This window comes from Protopterus annectens, chromosome 9.part0, assembly GCF_019279795.1.
Source record: "Protopterus annectens isolate FY-2018-M chromosome 9.part0, PAN1.0, whole genome shotgun sequence".
Classification (NCBI taxonomy): Eukaryota; Metazoa; Chordata; order Ceratodontiformes; family Protopteridae; genus Protopterus; species Protopterus annectens.
Window position 1 is genome coordinate 1,743,182,566 of NC_056743.1, and position 22,927 is coordinate 1,743,205,492.

General features: G+C 40.5%; 1 protein-coding gene across 1 annotated transcript in view; it reads right to left on the reverse strand.

The window, feature by feature from the left end:
- LOC122810775 (transcription activator BRG1-like) overlaps positions 1 to 22,927 on the reverse strand; it is a 1,556,036-nt gene that overhangs the window by 1,217,805 nt on the left and 315,304 nt on the right. The window contains exon 8 of the mRNA XM_044082336.1: positions 21,764 to 21,877. Coding sequence (XP_043938271.1) covers positions 21,764 to 21,877 — 114 coding nt within the window. The remainder of the gene's footprint in view (positions 1 to 21,763; positions 21,878 to 22,927) is intronic.

A 22,927-nucleotide genomic window follows, 5' to 3' on the forward strand; every position in this document is an offset into this window, starting at 1 on the left:
TGCAGAATGCTAATAACTTACTTCAAAAACTTATCCTTAGAAGGTACCATGCTATCCCTGCTTGTGCTTTATCTTTAGGAGTACTCTGTACAACACTGACAAGGGCAGGGATGCAAACAGACTCCTGTGTCAGGAGACGTTGAAAGCATCCACTTTCTAACCTCTTCTTTAGACTACCATGCAGAAGGATGCATGTAGTTAACTACATCTGATCCAATTCAAACCATCAAAAGTATTCCAGAGGTCTCAAATTGTGCCAAGCAGCTTATCAAAGGCAAGATCAAGAAAAGCAGAATTACCTACAAGATAAACTATGACTGTGGAATATTGAAGTACTCCATTAAAAAGGGACAAAAAAAAGGATAAAGCAACATTAACGCAAGTGCACAAGAAAAAAAGTGTTTCACTTCATACAGTAAAACATTCCAAAAGCAAAAATAACTTTCTTGCTACCAGAAGGAGCAGAGAAACATGCTAGCAATCTCCATATCTAGTGATAATTGCATTAATGAGACAAACAAGAAACTTCATAATTTAGGGGGTCTGGAGGACTTGGATATGCTAAAGCAAGTAAGTATTTAAACAAAGCAGGAAGTGATCATGTCAGGAGACATTAAACAGCTTGCAGAGCAAAAGAAATGGGTATTTTGTGCTACCAAAGGGGATATATGTAAAGAATCCATCTGCAACTTAAGGCTTACTCTCTGAATGAGTGGAAAAGGAAAGTTATAAAAAAATCTATTCTGAAAGAGACAAAAGGCAAAGCAGAAAAGTGCAGGCATCTAGCTTTTGTATATAGTAACATGCAAGTGAAAAGCTCCAGCAGCAAGTCAGAAAAAGAACAGGTGAGCTACCTGCTCAGTCAGCTGCCATTCATTATCCAGGATATGTGAAGCAACTTTGAGAACCTGCCAGAGGTCTTCAAACTCTACGAATATATAGGGACAAAAGATGCTTTTTCCATAGCACCAGTTCCAGGGAGCTATTATTTGCCTTAAATTAGGCACAATGATTTTATTTCAGCTTGCCAACAAATATATCACCACTGTGCTATCATATCTAAGCTGTACTACCTCCCAAAAATGTGGGCATTAGACAAAAATGCTTTCCTCACAGATATCCACTCTAGAAATTTAACTTACAAATATCTCTTGAGGTGGAAGCAAAAATGTTGCTGTCTGATCACCAATGTGATCTCCCACTTAGGGGTAGTCTACCTTCATATGAAAACAAACTCGTAATAAATGTCTTGCTGAAAGCTGGAAATACATGCACCAGGATTGTACTTAATTCCCTACTGCTTGTAGACTTAAAATCCAATCCTTTTATTTATACATAAAATGTTGAGTGCTTTCATCTTTTTATGTGAAAAAATTTCAGACTATCAAATTGCACTTGTGCTTAAAAAAGTATTTTAGACCAATAAAAATCACTTAATAAACCATGTGATTTTCAAAACTTGTTTGGTACCTTCATCAGAACATTTAAGAGAAGATGATGACAGAAACCTAAGATGACAGAAACCCACAGTAAGGTCTGCAAGATTTTCTAGTACTCTCATTCCTCTTAGATTGACAGATCTCAGAAGAGCTGGTTCCACTAAGAACCCATTCGCTGCTGCAACAGCTTTATGCAATCCAACAAATGGGATTGATAGGACAGCTGCTGTCACGAGAGACAGAATACTATAGCTGGGGAAACACTGAGTTATAGGGGTCCTTACTGGGGTAAGAAAGGCTCTGCCTTGGATGCAATCCTGACTAACACCCAAAACGTCACCACCACTTTGGTAAATTTTCCCCCACAAACTAGTCAACCTTGCCAGACACTTGAACAATGCTACAGTGCAATCACAGACCCATACAACATGTTTACTGGGAACTGCTAGAAGCCAACTATCCAGGTACGAAAAAGGTAAATCAAAATGTGTTAAAATGGCACTATAATGACTTCCAAGGCAGCTGCACATCGGGTAGATTGATTAGAAGTGTTCTGGTGCGTGAAAACAGGCAATTTCTTAAAAAAATACACGAACAGTAAAAGTTAAGTTACTGGGTAGTAATTACACTGTCTGGATGTCAGCAAAAACTTGGAGAAAGCAAGTGAGTCAACCTGAAAAGAAAAAGCTCTGGCTAAGAATAACTTTGCAGCTGCTCAGTAAAAAGGTATTAACATTTTAGCTTTAGTATAGGAGATGGCTTCCAGTATCAAGTGGAAAAATTACTCAAATGCACTCAAGTGTTTAAAAACAGAGAAACTGGAGAAATATATAAAGTCAAATGACAAAAGGAAGGAAAAACAAAAGTAAGCATTCAGACTTGATACAACTCCAGAACCCAGATATTTAAATGAAGAATGGCTCGACAAGGGGCTTCTCAAGAAAAACAGTAAAATAGTTAAGACCCAACACACAGAGAAAAAAAAAAAAGACTTGTTTTGGAATACCAGAAAAACTGAAACAGAATGCACTGTGAAATGAGAAATCAGCAACTGGACTGATGCTGCACAACAGATTTTTTAAATGAAGGGGCACACTGTGTGTATGCTACAAACCTGGCAATCAGAAAAAGCCAATATCTAAATTAGTAAAGATACAATCACACCAGCAAAAAGAGGTGCTCCTGACAAAACTGTGGCAAAAGGGAAAATTAAAAATTGGACAGCAGAGTGCTTATGGAAAATGATAATATGCCATACACCAGGCAATAGAGAAAAGTTTAACCCAGCAATCGGGATTTTGAGAGGCAGGTCACAGGTGGGCGAATCAAGTTGCTATATAGTTTTGTTCAGAACATTTTTTTTTTTCCTGGATAATCAAAGAAATTTCTGGATACAGGAAAGGCTACAGAAAAATAAAAATAGCCAACAAAGTGAAACAGTAAACTGAAGGGGACACCGATTTTCCATCTTCTGGCACCAAGAAATCTCAGAAAGACTACCAGTAAGGCCTTTTCTTTTCCATTGTTCTAAATGAAAATGCTCGAGTGACAGAAAAAAAGCATAGGAGCTGACTAGAAGAATCAGAAGTACCCAGGAACTGAACTAGAGACCAGTGTTTTGAGATCAAGATTATCAAGAAAACCAGCAACAGTGTGAAATTAGTGAATGACTGGGAGAATGTTAAGTGGCTGAAAGAGACCAAGTTTGTTGACTGCACTGATTTGGTGGGAGAACTATGAAGCACAGACCCTTTGCGTCAGTGTTTAGGAGGACACTGAAAGGACTGAACTTGAACTGCAAGTAAAACATCTTTTGATCTTATTAAAATCTGTGTAAAAATTCCTGTTGTAACCTGCATGCTATATTGTAAAGTACCTCTGTACAGTGCACACAGACAGAAGTATTTTTCTTACTTGTAATGTATCCAGGTTTTGCTCTGTAATAAACTATGAAAAGAAGCAAGTTAATGAGTTAATATAATGTGACTTTAGGCAGATGGGGTGATGTATTGAACAGACTGGTTTGTTTTTAGTTTGTTTTGGGTTTACATGAGCAGGCAGTTATAAGTCAAGAGAGGGAAAGGACTACACTGAAAGGTAAGTGGGTGGCATACGTGAGACAGGCAGACTAGGATTTTAGATGAACGTCAAAGAGAAAAAGCCACTGTACTAAATACTTTATTCTATTCATGAAAAAGAAAACATCCTCCAAGATTTAAGTCAGTGCAGGAAGGTTGAAATGAGATTTTTACCAAGAAGGATGCTTGAAAGTAGGGGAACAAATAATGGGGGGGGGGGGCTTACTGGAGGAAATCAGAAAACAAAATCAAAGAATTTTGAGGGAAAGGTAAAATAGTGAGAAGCTAAGCAGGCATTTGGACCACAGGTTAGAGATTGCCTTCTCAATCAGTGATTCACAGAGTACAGGCAAAGATAAAGGGGCAGGGAAAGTGCTAAGTAAAAGACAAGCTCTTGCAGAGGTAGGCTTCAGAAGACTGTTCATGTGGATAGCAGAGGTTCCCCTATTAGAAGACCGAAGACGCATTCTTTCGAATGCATCTTGGTCGAACTCAAAACCCTGAAACGGCAAAACATCAAAGCAGCTTTTAAGCAAATTCTTTCCATGGGAAAGAATTTGCTTGACCGCTTTACTTTGCAGTTTTCGGCACTGTACTGCAGTCTCGGAGTTGGCATAATTAAGTAGGGGGTGCCCCCCACTTAATGTTTAAAGTTTTTTTTTTTTTTTGGAACAGTGATTTTTTTCCCTAGGGAAAAATAAAAATCGCTGTTCTGACAGTTCAAAATTGTAAGCTTTTGCTTACATAGGGTCAATTAATCACAGTTTGCTTTAAGCGTTCGGTGATCTAATATAGACCCAATAGCAAATACTGGATATGTGATGAGGAAAAAAGGTAATTGGTAACTTTTTTCCTTGGAATGTAAAAAGTTGTCAGATTTAAAAAATTCTCTAATAGATAACTTTTGACAGAAATGCTGGAGGAAGCAAATGGTTGCAACTAATATGGGGTCCTTAATGAATTCATTGATGGAATGGCTTTAGTACTTGTGCCTTGTCTCTCTCCATCCCCCCCCCCACTCTGGGTATACAATGCAATGCTTTTTGCAAATAAAGGGGGCAGTTGGGTGGATGCTCACATTGCAGCAGTAATCCTACTTGAGCATCTACAGGTATGGTTAGACATTTAAACTGCATTATATTCATCAAGACTATACGCTGAATTAAAATTCCTTATAAGGACATGGCTTCTAAACTAAACAGTTCCCTATGTAGAAAAGGTGATCACAATGATCACACTCATCTCTGCAGGACAGCAGTGGCAAAGTACATCACATGCTCCTCAACTGAAGGTGGAGTGCGCAGTACTTGGGGAAGTTGTGCACTGCTGATCATTGCAATGCCTCAAAAATACCCTGAAATGGCAAATTCCAGAAGACGGCCGCTCTAGTATAATGGGCAGAAACACGGCACTCTAGATTCTTCTCACTGCTACCATAAGAGAAAAGTTTGACAGACATTTGAATTATGTCTACCTGAAGGCATGGTATGAATAAACAGCTGCTCAAATCATCAAAATGCTTTGGTTCTTTCTTCTGGTGAAAATCCAAGGGGTGCAGGATCCTTTCCTCTTTGTTACAAGGGTTGGAACAGAAGACAGAGCTGGATACTTAAGCTATGTGCCAATTCAGACACCAGTGCTGGTGTGAAAGAATCCTGGTTTACCCAGTCCCTGCAAAACAATTTATAGAACCTGTATGTTAGTGCTGTCAAGCTAAAAGATTGTTCTAGTCAAGCTAAAGGCCAGTGAAATAAGCTTTTACAAGGCTAAACTCCAGCTGCCACTGGTCAGGTGGGATTAAAGTGTGAAAAATTTTTTTTCAGGGGTACCTAGATAGCTCAACATATAGCAGCCCCATTCACTGAACAATGGCTCAAAGAGGAGGGAGGGATTAATAGACGAAACAGTATACACAACTTCTGCCAAGTGGATATTTATCCTTAGGTTCGCATCACAGGAAAAACTTCATTTAGCAAAGTACAACCGCCTTTTTCTGAGCTGTTTTACCTGGTGCAAAAGGTGCAATACTACACCAGACTTGCCAATGAAGGGAAGCAATCTAAGATCAACCACGTTTCTAGGTTTCTTTAAACTAATACACCAATGACCTTTATTCCTACATTAACAGAACATTCTAAGTAACATGGGCCCCGCCCTGGCCATATGGAAGATGTATAACAACTGTCTGCGACAGTGGGCAATTAGTCAAACAGGAAGGAAAGCACAAATGAGGTGCTCACTCCAAGGAGCACAGAACACATTTACTGTCATTTCCTTGCATGGGTATCTTAAGTAAAACCTCACCAGTAAGTGTATATTTTCATGGAGGCAAACATGCCAACATTTGGCTTTTCCCAATTTCCGGTTAGGTCCTGGAAGGTAGCTAGATTTAATCATCCATAATTACTCTCTTGACTTGCATAACAGGGGGTGATATGTTATAAGGTCTCAAAGGATGTACCTGGTGAAAAAGTAAAAGCCAGGCAAAGGGCTATAGCCCAGGCTGACAAATCCAGTCTGCAGATTTGACAAACGGGGTTCCCTTTCAAAAAGGACTATGTTGTTGTCAGCAAAAGGGATTCTAACAGCAGAGAATCTTCAAATTGTCTTGTGGATAGAGGGGGATGTTTTTTGCTTTCAGTTGACATTTCTTTTGAAGTATGGGCTCTACGCAAATTGCACATTGAGCAGACTATATAAGCTCTGCAGGCTAGATAATGTATCCACACTCACATTTTGTACACCCTCTGGAGCTATGAATAGCATTGTACTGCATTTAGGTACGTGCTGTGACCTCCGTATGTATTCTTGATGGTGAGAACCATGGGTAAAAAGCCTTCCTTAGCAAGCATCTCGTCACCATGTTTTCCAGGTATGCTGAAACCTAGCCAAGGGAACCATGAGGAGAGACATGGATTCCAGTGTCTATATGACCACTAAAGTTGACACTGCCTCCCATCCCCACTCCTGAGGTCCCAAGAGAAATGGGTTAGCCACATAACCCTGTCCTGGGAAATGAAAGTTTACTCCTTTCCATATTCAACAGGGCTCCCAGAATATTTTTGCAACTCTCTGGTATGAGGCAGGATTACATGTTTAAATACTCCAGATTGGAGACCGAATGGTGTATTCTCAGTGGATCTCTCTCTCCCTCAGAATGTTTATAGACAAAGCAGTCAACAAAAAAGGAGCACATGCAAACCCCCCACACACTAACATGACAGTCGTGCTAAAAATTTGTTAAACAACCCTAGTAATCACAGAAAGGGCAAGTATGCAAACCAGAAATTTTACTATCTCGTTCTGAACCTCAGAAACTGCTTATGCTCCTTGAGGATTACTATACAAACATACAGTATGTGCAAGTATGCATCCTTTATGTCCAGTATTACCAGGACAAAGAGTTAGATATTGAATTTAGAAACTCTTAGGTGTTTATCTTGGAAGGGTCTAGTATCATAAAACCACAGAAAAACCTCACAGCAGACCTCAACAAACACTATGGCAGATTAAGTTTCAGTTAAGACACTCCTCTAGAAAAGTGGTGCAGAAGACAAGAACTAGAAAATGAAAGTACTGGGTCAGGGCAACAAAGTCAGGGTGGCTATTAGCCTGGTGTCTATAACAAAGACTAAGAATTATTGTATTAAAGAACTGAGAAAGTCTACTTTGGAGGGAGGTGAGAGGGTTACAGTTTAAAAACAGAAAAGGGGGGGGTGGAACTGAAGGAAGGATGCCAGAGTGGTTTGGACCATCTCTACAAGAGGAATGCCAGGCTATGGGTAGACATCTGTAAAGGAAAGGGAAGGCAATTAAGGATGATGTACATTTCTTCTCAATTTAGTTAGGTTAGGCTAAAGATTAGATTCTCATTTTTTTGGACAGTGAAATTAATGATTTTCTTTGATAATGCTTTGATTCTCTGAAGCTGCAATGCATGTTTACCATCTCAGATCTACAATTTTGAGATTAAGCAACTCCTAAATCAGTCAGAAATCTGCAATTTTTGACCCCCCCTCCCCAAACAGAACAGGGATGGCTGAAAAATGTGATCCTATGACTAAACTCAAGTCACAAATGAGCAGTACAAATAGTTGACTGATTTGACCAGATGTCATCTTTTCAGTTTCATGACAAACTTGTCCGCATTGTTATGAAACCGCACATGCTGAGCTACTGATGCACGAACATACTGTAATTCAAGTCTACAAGATAAAGCACCTAGGAACCAGCAAAACGAAGCCACCAACACAGCGTAGATAGGAGCAAAAAAGCTTGGTGTTAACGATGCAAACCACCACATTTTTGTCCTAGCAGCTCCAGGACTTCATCAGAAAATGATTTTCTGATGAAGTCCTGGACATACTAGGACGAAAACGTGGTGTTTTGCAACGTTAAATAAAACCAAGCTTTTTTGCTCCTATCGACGCTGTGTTGGTGGCTTTGTTTTGTGGTTTCCTAGGTGCTTTATTTTGGATGTTTATTGGTTGTGTTTAAAGCACTTTTCCCTTTTATTCTTCAAGTCTACAAGAGCCACTGGCATAAACCTACTTTAATAAAAATGAAACTAGCAATTGCCTGTCACTATCCTCAAACCACGGTTAACAAAATCTGCAGATTTACAGTTCTTTGAGAACTTGGAAGAACCAATGCCTTTATCTTGGGGAATAAGACAGCCCTCTTTGAAAAGGAAACTCCCAATCAGGTCAGTAGCAGTCATTTAGAATTTTATATAGTAAGATGGATAGAAGATAAGCGAATCTTTCACTAACAGGTAAGCAATTTAGGTCACTTTAGAAGATTGCATTAGTGTATGCAGGAGTTTGCAAGTAGAGCCATTTTGGTAGTTTTATTTTCAGAGACTTGTAGTCAGTGTGTTACAACTAGAGAGCGGAGAGTACAGAAAGGCAAAATTCCAGTTTAGGAAGGAGGACATTTGCAGCTACTGCTTTATATGTAGTAGGAGACAGATGTGATACCCTATAACACACTGAGTTGGGAGAGAACAAAGTTTATATCAGTGTAGGTTGTAAAGCTCAACTGTAAAGTCAAGAGTTGGGCTTAAGTATTTGTAATCAGTTACAAAAGGAACAATATGATGGTCAATGTATGAGTAAGGGCAGGACATTAACAGGCTTTGTGGGGGAGAACAGCACTTGCGTTTGGGTAATTTGTGGTTTATTTTATACAGATCACTGACAAAGATCAGATGACTTCTAAAGTTGAAATCGCAGGACTGCGGGACATCTATTTGCCTGCAGTAATAAAGTATCATCAATGTAGAGAGTAAGGTTAAGTTCAGGCAAGACATCAGTAATTTCATTAATGAATAAAGGAAAGAGCAATGGTCCTAGAACAGTCTTGGGGGGACTTCTTATTTATTTTTTTAACAAGAAACATCTTTATTAATTATGTATGACATAGGCAATCATACATTAATGTAAATGAAAACCATATTGACAATTTTCATTGCAAACATTATACATCACAAACCATATTGACAGCTTTCATTACAAACATTCTAAATCACCTATAATCTATCCAGTCATTGTCATACATGACATACGCTCATTCAAATCCTGCCATCTTTTAAATCTCATTCCTCCTCTGCATATATTACTCCCACAGTTCCCATTTTTGTCTGTATTTTGCTCCTACCCTTTTTTAAAGATCCAAATTCCAGTCATTTTACCTCTGTCACTATATTTACTACTTCTTGTACATAGGTTCATAGGTAGGTTCTAGGCTATTGGCCCTAGGGCCTATATAAGCCTAGCCAAAAATGTACCCTGGCTTTCGCCACCCAAGAAAATTATTTTCCTGTGCCCCTGTCGAGCAGAGCCACAGAAGTGATCCCTGGGGTGAATTTCCTATTTCCCATCCAATCAAGATTTTTCTTGGAGTGCTAATGAAGAGCTCTGTTTGACATAGATAGGTAGTCTTTTCCAGAGTATGGGAAGTCTCTGGGACAGGAATCTATCCCTCCAGCATGTTCTGTTTATTGTGGTGACAAGGTTTAGGTCACTAGAGGGTGTAGCTCGGAGGGACTGGGATTTCTTTAAGTGGAGCATGTCCAACAGCTCTGGGTTTGACTTCGTTTTGTATGTTAGGCAGAGATCGCCTCTGAGTAGGCGATATGCGACAGACTAAAGCTGGAGTTTTTTGACACTGTCTGCGTAGGGCATCTGTTTGAGGCCAGTAATCCTCTTTGTGAGGTATTTCGATGGCCTTTCCAGTTGTTGTAGACATCTTGTGAGGTACGTACCAAAAGGGGCATTGTACTCTATAATGGGTCTAATGAGTGATGAGTAGAGGGGAACAATGACCTCTTTTTTCTGGATGAGAAACCTTTTGTGATTAGGTGAGCCACGTAGAAGGATGTCCTGACCACTGTGGCAATGTGATTATCAAAGGCAAGACTACTGTCCAACTGTGTCCCAAGGTCTCATCACATTTTCAATGTTAAGTAGACTACCAGCTATGTGGTAGTTCATGGGTACAGAGTTTTTACCAACGGGGATGATGATAAACTTTTTGGCATTGAGCTTCAGGCCATGGCTTTGACACCAAGTATCTGTCTCAGTGAGGCCCTTTTGTAGTATGTCCACATTGTTAGGAGTTTTGATTATGGTTCTTAGTTTGCAGTCATCTGCAAACATTGTTAGCCAAAGACCTTCTATGTTAGCCTGTACTTCAGAGAAGTAGATACCAAATAGGAAAGGACCCAAGACTGAACCCTGTGGTACTCCACTTGTCACTGGTCTGAAGTCAGATTTGGAGTCCGCTACTTTCACAGTGTGGGTTCTGTCCATGCGCCAGTTGGCAACCCATCTTGTGACACAGGGATTTAAACCAAGTTTAGTGAGCTTATCTATAATTCCAGAGTGGGTGATGGTGTTGAAACCCTTGGCGAGATCTAGATAAGCTGTGTGAACCACTTTACCCTCATCTATAGGTTTGGGGACTGCTTCAAAGAAGTCGATCAGGTTTAGGAAACATGATCTGCCTTTTACAAATCTGAACTGGGTAGGGTCCAGAGTTTGAAGATTACCAATATCTTTGTTTATGAGTTCCATGATGATATATTCCATGGTCTTGCAGACCAGGCCAGTCAGGCTAATGGGGCGGTAGTTACCGGGGTCCGTCATGGCTTCCCCTTTGTGGAGTGGGATAACCGTTCTGGTGCGCCATTCAGTGGGCACAAAGCTTGAAGTGAGGCTATGACTGAACATGGTACTTGGGTAGGATGCCAAGTTCATTCTGTAGTTCATGTAGAACGCAGCCTGGGATATTGTCAGGTCCCATGGATGCTGTGGTCTTAGCTTTGGAGAGTGTGTTTTTACCTGTGCAGCCGTGATTACAGGAACTTTGCATTCTTCCGGTATAGAGATGGGCCCTCTAGGGGGTGAGAGGGGGGTAAAGTTAGCACTGAACCTGCCAGGATGTTGGCAATATCAGCTGGTTCTGTAGATTTAGTGCCATTGTGCTGTAACTCAGAGGAGATCTGAGTGTTGCCATTGAGACTCTTGACAGCCATAAAATGCTTTGTGGTTGTCTTTAGAGTCAGTGGCAATTTTGTTTTCGTAGCTAGCTTTGGAGGATTTTATGAGGGAATCTCAGCTTCTTACGGAGGTTGACAAGGCAGTTCCTCCAGTCATGGGATTTTACTCTCTTTTGCAACAGTTTCTTTCTTCTGTTGTAGAGTTTGTTTATGGCAGAGGACCACCAGATTAGCTTCCTTTTTTTGGAGGATAGCATCTTGGTTCTATTAGGGATAGCATGATCCATGCACTCGTGCAAGTGCTTATAAAGTGCATTTGTGTAGGATTCAGCAGTCGTACCTCTATTGTCCGTCTGCATGGGTGTCAAAGTTTGCCACTTCTGTCTGAAGTAGTGTGAAGTTGGCTTTGGAGAAGTTTTTTACTGTGGTTTCCCCTAATTGGGGGTGGGGGCGGGATGTGGATGTCTAGGGTAATTAGCTTATGGCCGGATCAGACTAACGTGGAACACCGATTGCCCATGTTGGTAATGACCAGGTCTAGGATATTGCTACCCCTGGTGGGGGTGTGAATAAGTTGATGCAAGGCGTTTAAATTGATGAATTCTAGAAAATGTTGAGCAAAAAAGAGTTGGTACATGAGTATTTTCCCAGTTAATGGTGGGGTAGTTGAAATCGCCCATTATTAGGGTGTTGGGTTGTACCCCAATACTTTCTAGTGCATCAAGAAATGAGGAGTGGGAATCCTGGGGCATGGTGGGGGAGTCTGTAGTAAGCTACAATTTGGATTGCGGTCTTGCCTAGAGTTAGTTGCACTTGGATAATCTCGGATGCATTATGCTGTGCAACTAGCCTGGAGGTGTGGATATCCTTAATGAATATGGACACGCCTCCACCTTTCGTGCTTCATTCCAGGTTAGGTGGCCAAAAGGTGTGGTATGAATTCTAGACTGGTAATGCAGGGGTGCTCTCTGGAGCTTTGAACCAGGTCTCTGTCACTGCACAGATGTCGATGTTCTCCATTTTAAGGAGTGCCTCGAGTGAGTGCATTTTGAGGTTTGGACGTCTAGCATTGAGTAGCATTACCCTCAGATTTTGCTTGCTTGTGTACCTGTTAAGGTGGTGAATTTGTCATTTCACAAGGCATATAAGGCAAATAAAGAGGAAGTAGATATAAGGCAAATAAAGAGGAAGCAGGACACCCCTGCCTGGTTGGGGAGGACAGATGGTTAAGAGTAAACTTAAAAGTCCTGCATTCAAAGTGCCCATAATCCCAGACAGATATCCACAGCTATTTTTCAAGAAGGCAAAGATTGGAGACAGGTCAGCAGTGTTTATGGGCTCTGGGCTGCAGTACTTAAAGAAGCAGTATAACAATGACATGTTTCAGAGCTGATGGAACAGTTCCTGTGGGTAGAAGTTAAATGCAAGTTAGGTGTTTAGCTATGTTGACTGTTGCCTTGCTAAGTTGGCATGGAGTGCAGTGAAGATGGACATGGACCATTTCAAGTTCTCCTTCCTTAAATCACTGTTGCAGTATTCCAAACTGTTCGGTTATCTCTCCAAACAACCTGGGTACCAAAGCCAAAATCTTCCAGAGTCCTACATCAGATGTATGACCTAAGAAAGCTGGCATAAGGGTACATATAACAGACGTATGAGCATAAATCCCCAGACTAACTTACTGGCAGTCAGAATGCAGGTCTCGCACCCAGTCTGTTCTATGCTTGGTCACTGGTACTACTTGCCATTACTGGTTCAGACAAGTGCCCCTTTGGGGAACCTTCCTTACTTTTTCTCAACTGCTGTTTGTTGCTCTACTAGAGGTTAACTAGAAGTGAAAAAGTGTGATTGTGGTAGGCGGATTCCCTACAAGATCTCAACTCCCAGATCCTTCTCTGCTTAGGTGCAGAGCACACTTACAAAAATTGTTTGATCCATCAGTTCCTTTTTGAAAACCTTTAAGAAAACCACTTATCTCTCAACTCCTACTTGGAAACTGAACACCTTAAATTCCTCGTCCAAGCAAAGGCAGGAATTTCTTCCTCCCCTGATGACCCACCCATTCAAAAGAAAAAGAAATTAAGAGGCCTAGGGCTAATATGACTGCCCAGTCAGACTCAGATGTACTCAGAGGTTTCAGAACCTGTGTCATGCCTGACACCTGCTTCTGCAAACTCACCAAAGGCCAGTATGGAGTACGAGGTTCATATGTCTGAAACAGCTGAAGTTACTTCAAAGGGATCCAAAGGCATACCACAAATTCTCATTAGAGAGGAAATTCCCATGTCACTTGATGGGTAAGAGCCTCTGCAATTGAAGTCAATGTCACACCTAGGAAAACAAAAAAAAAAATGTTCCTTCCCCTCAGACGTCAAAAAAAAAAAAAAAAAAAAAAAAAGGGATTTTTCACAGGGCCTGTTTAAGGCCACAATGGCACTCAAGCCTCAATCCTTTGCAAGGTCTACTCCTAACTAGGGTTTCTCCATCCACTCCCCTAAAACAGACACTTCGATACGGCTTTTAAGGATGAAGAGGAGGAATTCAACTGATGAGCACTCTTTAGCCTACTCACCCCAGATCCATTTTACAGGCCAAATGACCTTTGTTGATAAAGATTCCTTTCTCCTGACTCCCCTGCTGAAGAGGCTTTATTTGGGGAAGCTATTGTTAAATCAAACATTCTGAATAGGAATCCAAGCAGATTTCTAAAGTTATAAATATTCCTTTCTTCTGACTCCCCTGTTGTAGAGGCTTTATTTGGGGAAGCTACTGTTAAATCAAACATTCTGAATAGGAATCCAAGCAGATTTCTAAAGTTCAAGACATACAACTTAAATAGGAACACCTGCTTTGGCACCTGTGCCACCTGTTCTGAAGGCCTTCCTGAATACTATTACATACACCATCCACTCCACCAGACTTTCAACTACCAGCATCTAAAAGGCCTGACAAGTTTTACAGGGTACACAGGGACTTGAAATTTCTGTACAAAAACCTTGTGGCAAACCCTTCTGTGATTTTCATGTCTACAGATAAACCTTCTAATCTGATTCCTGATGTCAGTGCTCATCCTTCAGATAGAGGCAGCAAGGCAATGGACAGACTGGGGGAAAAGGATTATACACCCTCCACCATGGCGTTTAGAGCTCTGACTCAAATGACTAAATACTTTCTATTTTGGCCAATTTAAATACAAATGTGCCTTTCCCCAAGGAACCTGGAAGTAAATAGCAGACCTGATCTACACTGGCTCAGGCTTCCCAAGTGGCTAAGCAAGGCACAATAGAACCACTCCCTCCATAAATGTGGGGAGGGGTTATATTCCACACTTTTTCATCCCAAGAAAATGAGACTGGAGATCAAAACTGGACCTCTCCACCTTCAACACCTTTCTTTGCTACATCTTGCAAGATGTTATCTCTACAAACACTGCATTAATTTATCCTTCCCCAAGCCTTCCTGGTGTTTCTGGACCTAAAGAAAGACCAACTCCTCATTGCTATTCACCCAGTTATAGGAAATTTCTGAGGTTTTCTGTCGACTCACCACATTTTCAGTTCTCTGCTTTGCCTTTTGGACTTTCCAGTCCCCAGAGTCTTCAAAGTGCTTTGTCCCACTCACTACCCCCTGCAGGACTCTAGGAATCCAGCTATTGCCTTATTTGTACAACCTGATAATACACATCGCCTCAGCAGACTCAACTCATCCCAATTTTACTCTGTCCCTACTTAGATTTAATATTAACCTTAAAAAAAAAAAAATCCAAGGCCTAGTTTTCTTGGAGTGCAGACTAAACACCAAACTCATGCATGCACCAGACAAAGTTAAAGTCTAACCAGTTTAGTCCTATGTGACAAGGAAGATCCTGAGAGCAATGGGGCTCATGGCAGCACCCATCTCCATAGTCCTCTTTTTCAGACTCCATATGAGAAAGATTCACTGTTACCTGAAGTGCACCTGGTCCTAACACATTCAGCCCCTGGACACAGGTACCTCTCTTGCCTGGCATAAAATAAATACTGTGGTGGATACCACAAATAAAGCTCAATCCAAGTCTACCCTTCAAACCACAGACTCCACAACAGGAGATACACACAGAAGCAGACGATGCATGGACAGGCAACCTGAGAGTACAAAGAAAATGGCCTAAAAATCTTAAGATCAGAGCACATCAATCTGAAGGAGATAAGGGCACTAATACTGGCCCCGAACCGTCTCCTATTCTTGGAAACCAGGATCCTTAAGAGTGTTCATACACAAAACAGTTGTCATGTGGTACAAAGCAGATCGTAACCAGATCTTACCAAATGTGCAGACTAGATCTCTTGGCATAGGAGCAGGCCACATAAAAATAATATAATCAAGCAGCTCCCTTCTAAGCTGTTTACATTCCCTCACAAGACCATGTCCCGACAGACTTTCTAAGCAGAACAAGGGAAGATCCCCCATATTGGTGCTGAACAGAAAGCTCTTCCTTTACACAGTCCACTAATGGGAAGCGACTCAAATCTCCTTGCCTCAACTGACTTCTTCCACTCTTTTGCACCAGGACCTACTATCCTCTAGCTTGGAAAATGAACGCAATATCCTGTCCTTCAAAAGGGAGGTTTTTATATGCCTTATCTCCACTTTCTCTTCTCAAAGTCTTAAAGATCCAAACGGAATACCCAAGATCTTACTGGTGACTCCCTATTGACTAAGGCAGCACTGGTTCCCTTTCTCTTCCACCTCACCAAGCGACATCACCAGAAGCTTCCCAGCACAGTGGACTTGCTCACACAGCAGAAGGCCTCACTGCTAGATAACAATCTGTAATACCCTCAACCGGACATTATGTATAACAGGATTCTGATGCCTTTCAGACATCAATTTCCTGGAGGACATGCCTAAGGTTCTCCTATAGGCAAGAAAACCTACTACCAAGAAATCTTGGATAGCACAAAGGAAGAGACTTACTATCAGTGTCTGGCTAAACAACACGACCCAGACAGACTAATAATCCAATGGTTCTTTTATTCCTTTGTGTGAGCTGTTGAGAGTCTGGTCTAGCACACATATCTTAAGGCACACTTCAGCCATATCTGCATGCCTAAATCTGGAGTCTCCTGTTCTGGCCATATTAGAGGTGAAGCAGTTCTTAAAAGGCTTGCTCTACCTGAAAGCTCCTAAAAAGCTATTCCCCCTACTTGGGACATCAACTTTTCCTAGAAAAACTTGCTCTCCATCCTTTTGAGCCAGCCTCCTCTGCCTCTCTCTAATTCTGTATTTGGAAAACAATTCTTCCAGTAGTACTCAGCACTGCCAGACAAGTCTATGACCTACAGGCCCTTATGGCATCCCCCCATCTTTCATAAGGACAGTGCGTCTTTAAGGATCAATCCCTTCTTCATGCCTAAAGTAGTAAACGAACAGTCTTTGCAACCAGGTGATGCATTTTCCCACTACCTTCATTAACCCACAAAGTAAGTAAGAAAGGATTCTCCACTGGCCTGTGTGTAGACAGCTCAGATTCTACCTAAATAAGACAAAGGAAATTCAGAAGTCTGACCAATTTTTTGCCTTTTTCCAAGAGTTCACACTACGAAGCCAAGAGTCAAAGCAAACTATTACTACCTGGATCTCAAAATCCATCAATTTTTTTTGTTATAGTCAGTATGGTAAATCCTTAGCTCTCCCAGCAAAGGCATATTCAATTACAGCAGTAACCTCATCTGGAGGCTTTTAAAAGGGGATAAGATTCTACAACCATTTTAAAAGCAGCTACTTTGTGGTCTGTGCATACTTCAAAAGAGTGGATGCCCCTTCTAAATCCAGAGCCACTTTTGCCAGGTCAGTACTCCCTACATTAGTTGGCAATTCTCTCTCTCCTACCACCTTTCACCATTCTTAAGATCTGGAAATTACTCAACAGTTTGGAATACTGCAGTGATCCAAGGAGGGACATAATACAGTTGTGCAAGAACTCACCATAACAGTTCATGTCCTACTGATCACTGTTGCAGTATTCCTTCCCTCTCTACCAGCCCCCTTTTAGGATTCTTCCTTCCTTTTACCCCATGGACTGAGGGTGATCAGTCTTTCTGCCTCTCCCCTCTTAGATGACCAAGTTATTCTCAGGCTTTTGCAGGCTCACCTGGCTTGGAAACAGTCTGAGGATTTACACTCATGTCCACATATCCATTCTTACACCTGTGGACATGCATAAGTACAGCTCTGTGAAGGTTTTGGGTTTGGTACCCTGGCTTGATGTTCAGGTTATTTGGCAAGACAACCCAGCATACAGAATACTACAATGGTGATCATCAGCAGGACATCTATTGTTATGGGAAGTTCTTAACACAACTGTACTTTCTTTAATGATCTTTTAGTTTCCTTCTTGGAAACAACTCTGAAGTGGAGGATGGTTGCATACTTTAAGTGCATTTGAGCTGGTGGGTTACTTTCAGTAATTTGTTGGTTAGAGCTAGGATTAAGAAACATGTTAGTAACTGTTACAATGGAAGAGATGATAAAATTTCTATAATCCTCTGATGGATCAGAGTTACAGTTACTAGGGACATTAATCTTCCCGATCATAATTTCTGAACACTGTTCTCTGGTTCAAGTCCACCGCCTATGATTCTAGTAGTCTCCTGAGCCTTTTTTCTTCTTCTCAAAACGTAACCTTTGAACAGTGGAAAAGGTTTCACTGGCAAGTATGTCTATTAGCTTTCTTACTGTAGGAAGTATGACAAAACAGCCCATTTCAGCTGGCTCACTAATTATGGGTTGAACTTGATTTCCTCCTTTACCAGTTTTGCATCCAAAAATGTATTTCATATTGCAGCAAAAATATTCTGAAGACAGCAGGATACAGAAACTTGAATCTCACACCTGACTGTAAACCCCCCTGCCTGCCGGGAAAAACGTGCTTCTCTTCTGCCTGTGTACTGTGAATAATATTTTTTCACAAATACTCTGTTGCTCCCAGTTTTAAATACCTCTCCCTTCAGACACAGTTTTGTCAGGACCACCTCTTTTTTGCTTTTATGAGTGCATTTTTACTAACACAGGTCTTGCCTACATTCTCTTGGCCAGATTTGGAGCACACACTTGATGTGCCTTCTCAATTAACAAAGCTTGCAAATGAACACAAGTCCAGTTGCTTATTTATAGTTTTATAAAATGAATGCAGTCCATTCCTTTCTTTTTTTTTTCTGGTACATCAAAAATCTTAGGTTCTCTCTTTTTGGAACCCTCATGAGAAGCTTCATGTACAGTCAAGTCTTTCCCTCATTTCGACCTCTGAATTCTGCAATTTTATCAAGCTCATCTGATCAAACTATTTGTTCATCCCTTTGTCATTTGACTGTATACATTTTCAGTCTCACTTATTTTAAATAATTCTGAGGACGTTTGATGTTTTTCCCTCTAAACTACTCATCCTTTTCCTATACTAAAGCAGAAACCTGAACGGTCTTTTTGAACTGAACAGCTGCAAGGACTCTTCCCAACCAAAACTTTCTCTTCACTTTTTCTGGTTGATTTTTTTTTTACTCTCAATTTATTCTTTTCTAGCATCCAGGCAGTATAATTACTATCTACTAAATGAATTTTACCAAAAATAACTTACTGGCTTTAACAAATTCTCAGTTTTCACACAGAGCTCTCTAATCAATCTGCTATTCAGTCTGCAGCCATGTTGGAAGTCCTATGCCCAGTTTCTTAATCTTACTGCTCATATTGCAAAGTGTTTGGTGAAACAAGGAATTGACTAGACATGCGATTCCTATTTAAATACAGACAACTCAAACAGCATGCCACTCATATGAATTGCCAGACTGCCCACACATACTGTTTCCATGTTCTACTGCCAACCTTGTAAACCTTTGTCAATGTATTCCCTACCGTACTGGGTGAACTACTTACTGTGGGCTCCAGCTAATGGACTGTTCAACTTCTAGTCTTGCTTCTTCAAGCTTTTTTAAAAGTAGCCAAAACTTGCTCCTCCTGAATATCTCACTTTCTCTCTCCATTCTGACTATATCCTTCTTAAAGGAGATCAACTGTGACTTCCAGTCCTCCGTATAGATACCTTTACCACACAGGATCGAGCTTACTGTCCACAAAAGTGCATTCAGATTTGCTAATTACACACTTACATAACATAAATGAGGTAAACATGCACATACTTTTTATGGAGTACAACAGCCTAGCCAATTAATAAAGCTTACTTTCCATCAAATGCAATGTGTGTGTGAAACAAAAAGTGCTTAAAAGTTATTTACCACCTCTGCAGACCAATCATCCATTCCACTGTCTTACACAAATGCACATAATCTGTACTTGTACCTCTCTAATTAGGCTTGTTCACAGTGCAGCATAAAATAGCATTGATTGAGAGAGAAAGGTACCTTACACATACAGAATTACCTATCCTGTAATCAGCTTTTAAAAAAATTCACTATTACAGCCCAGTTTTCAACTTTTTGTTCCTGAAAGCTTGACTGTTAGACACTGGAAAAACTTTAGGTTAGCATTTATAAAAATGTCCAGTGTACTTCACAAGATATGTGAAATCTTTTCACTCCATACTATTTTTTTTTCCCTCTGAAACAGGGCAAGGTCATCACCCTTGTGTTGCACTCTGACATCAGGGGATTCATCCTATCCATAAAACTGAAAGGACTTCAGCTTCTGACAGCATTCCTCTATTGATCAATCTCAAAGGCAATGCTTCTGTTTTTCAGTTGACACTGACAAGGAATTACTGCTGCTGAACTTGAACTTTCAACTCCACCCTGGAAAAAGCATGGCAGTGCTGAATACTTTGCATATACTAGTCTGTTGTAAGGTGCTGTAACAATAAGTTAAAGCAGATGGTATGTGTCTTGGGGAACTGGGGTTTGGTCACAAGCCTTTGTGGAAGTTTTGACAGCAAGAAAAACTTTCTAGAGACAGTTTGAAAAAAGCAAAAACAAATGAGACACAACCAGAAAGAATCAATGCAGACTGCCTTTTTAGCTTAATCAAAAATTAGACAAAAAATTAAGAAGTCTAATATTCAAACAAGTGAATGAAATAAAGATCCAATCTTCATCCTGAGCACAGGAGAAAAAATGAGGTAGGTTAGACTGAACCCTCCCTCTCAAGTATGTCCTTTCTTCAACAAGTGCAGACTCCCAATGAAGAGAAAGGAGGATGACAGCAAAGATGAATTCTGACTGGTGAGCTCCACCAGCTGCAATAAGACTGCCCTGAAGGTCCAGAGCACAATGACACTGTATACAGAATAGAAAAAAGTTAATCAGATAAGAATTTGCCAGTACGCTCCATCTGTACTACTTCTGATGCAGGATGTGGCAAGAGGTTCCGCTGCACCCCTGTCAAGAACACACACATTCCACAGGTACCACCACAGACATGCTCTAATACAGACAGGAGATGGTGCTATCCTAGACTGGAATCTGTGGTGTACTGTCATGCTTTTACTGGCACTGCCATACTCTATTCCAACAATACCCACCAAAATCAGTCATCCAGAAAGCTAATCACATTTCAAGAGGAAAGACTAATACAGTGACTGCTTATAAACTGTTACCATGGGATCCTTTTGAGTCATAGCTTAGTAATAACTAACTGAAAGATGACAAAATAGGTATTCCTAAAGATGTACAGGAATAACACAACAAAGGAAATATCAAAGCCTCAACACAGATTCCTCCCCGATGTAGTGTAGTCACAAAACATATACCAATGTGGAAAGCTGCCATTTAAGTTAGAAGCCAGAGTTTTGAAAGGTACTCCATTTTTGTAATAGATGTTACAGGATGCCATAAAGCTGCAAATGGTGTTCAAAATTTACCAAAGCACATGGGTAGCTTGCAATTAATGATCTCTCAGGACAGTGTTAATTTGAGACCCCCTCATATTTCTTTTAGTGCATATGCTGTCATTAGGACACCCACAAGATAAGCCAAGTCTTGACAAGCATCTACAGATAAAGAAAATTTAGTACTATAAAACAAACCAACTACTCCATTTGTGATAAAGGTAATTTTTTTCTCCTTCCACCCAGTGTCATTCTGTCCTGCCATCCCAATACCCCCCCACCACAATCAATTGCTGGGTCTACCCGTCCCTCCTTCCTCACTCAGACTTCTCAGTAAGCTGGACTGTTTTGTACCTTAAGGGCATTCTAAAAGGATGGGTGGCGGTCGTGGGGTTATGACCAACCCTTAGTGTCCCACCTCCACTCCTGAGTTAGTCAACATTATCAAAGGACAACTGACCTCTGTGGATTATGCCTCCTCTCAGGCAGCATTACCGAACATTCTCACCCCAGGCACCCATTTCTCCTGGCCAGGTGATGAAGACAATTCTTGTAATCACTGTAGAGAACTGCAAACTCAAGTCAACAGACTGATCTTATCAAATATAAAATTAATGATGCAATTTGATGCTACAATTAAAGCCAGCTGCAAACCAATGTATAAAAACACATCCTTCTGTAGAATTAAGAGCACAGCTTCAGTATCGTAGCTGAGCATCTACAAAAACCACATGAAAATTATGAGATTGGAGAACATTATTTTTTGCCAAATGTATTCTAAATGCAGGAAAGTCCTGCTTGCTTGTTGGGCACGTTTTCAGCAACACATCTGCATACCTTCAGCAAAAAAGGGTACATACAATTCTGTACCAAATAAGTAATAAAACAAGAGATGCCTGTACAATGCATTGGTTTTAGAGAGATCAAGCTGTACCTTTTCAGGAAGCTGTGCTTCAACTTCTTTCTTGAGTCGCCTTAAAAGGAAGGGACGTAGAACTTTGTGCAAACGGCGAATAATGAGAATGGTTTCTTCTTCATTTAAATCAACCTATTTATTAGAAGAATATCTAGTTAAATCACTCTAAATTAGACATCAAGACAGTGCCACACAAAAGAATGACTGCCAATCTCATTTGCGGAAGTAAAAATAGATCATAAATATAGTACACAAATTTAAAACAGTAATTATATTATACATTGCAAAATTTAAAAAATTTGCACTAAGTCACACAGCTTTTGTTAACCAGGGTACGCGATCCACATGGAATTTTTTTTCACACACTGCCTGGAAGCACTGTCTGGTTAAGTGACTTGCTCCGATTTAAACAAACAGGCAAATGAAGGCTGTTGGAGTCACAATCCCCAGACCAACAGGAGCAACATCTTAACTCAAACTTAATTCTCTGCCTATAAAATCAGAGTACTGCCTCAGTCGGGGATCAAACACAAATGTTATTAGACTACATTTCCATATGTTTAAGAAACTATAAAGAAACCAAGAATGTGATACCAATTGCACCACTGACGCTCAGATTTGTTTGTATTTGTTAAACTGCACCAAACAAACTTTTCAGAAACAGCCTGGAAGTGCTACATGCAGAAGTGACTTGCTCAGAATTGTAAAGTAGGGGCAGGCTGAAGGAATCAAATACTGGAAGAAAGGAGGCAGTTCCTTAACAGCTCAGCTTTAGTCCTCTGTGCTATCTGCTAAAACAAAAATAAAAAGGACACAAACTTAGAATAATACATAAATATATAGTTGTGTGCATGTGAAACTGAATTTCAAGAGCAGCAGAAAGACTGCAGGTAAAACAGCTGGTAATTTTATGGTGGTGTTTTTTTTTTTTTTTTAAACTAGAGGCAGAGAACAAGATGATGCAATTTCAAAAAGTTTAGCAAATACTCAATTAGGAAGACTGCTGCAGTAGTACTCGCAGCACAAATGAATCCACTGCAGGCTTACAACCTCCATTGGGCCAATTCCCAGAGATCTGTGTTTATCAGGGCACAAGCCAAATGTCCCATATGCAGAGATGCACTTCAGTAACCTGGAGAGAAAAAGTACAGTTGTGTACACTTACCATAAATGTAGATGTTC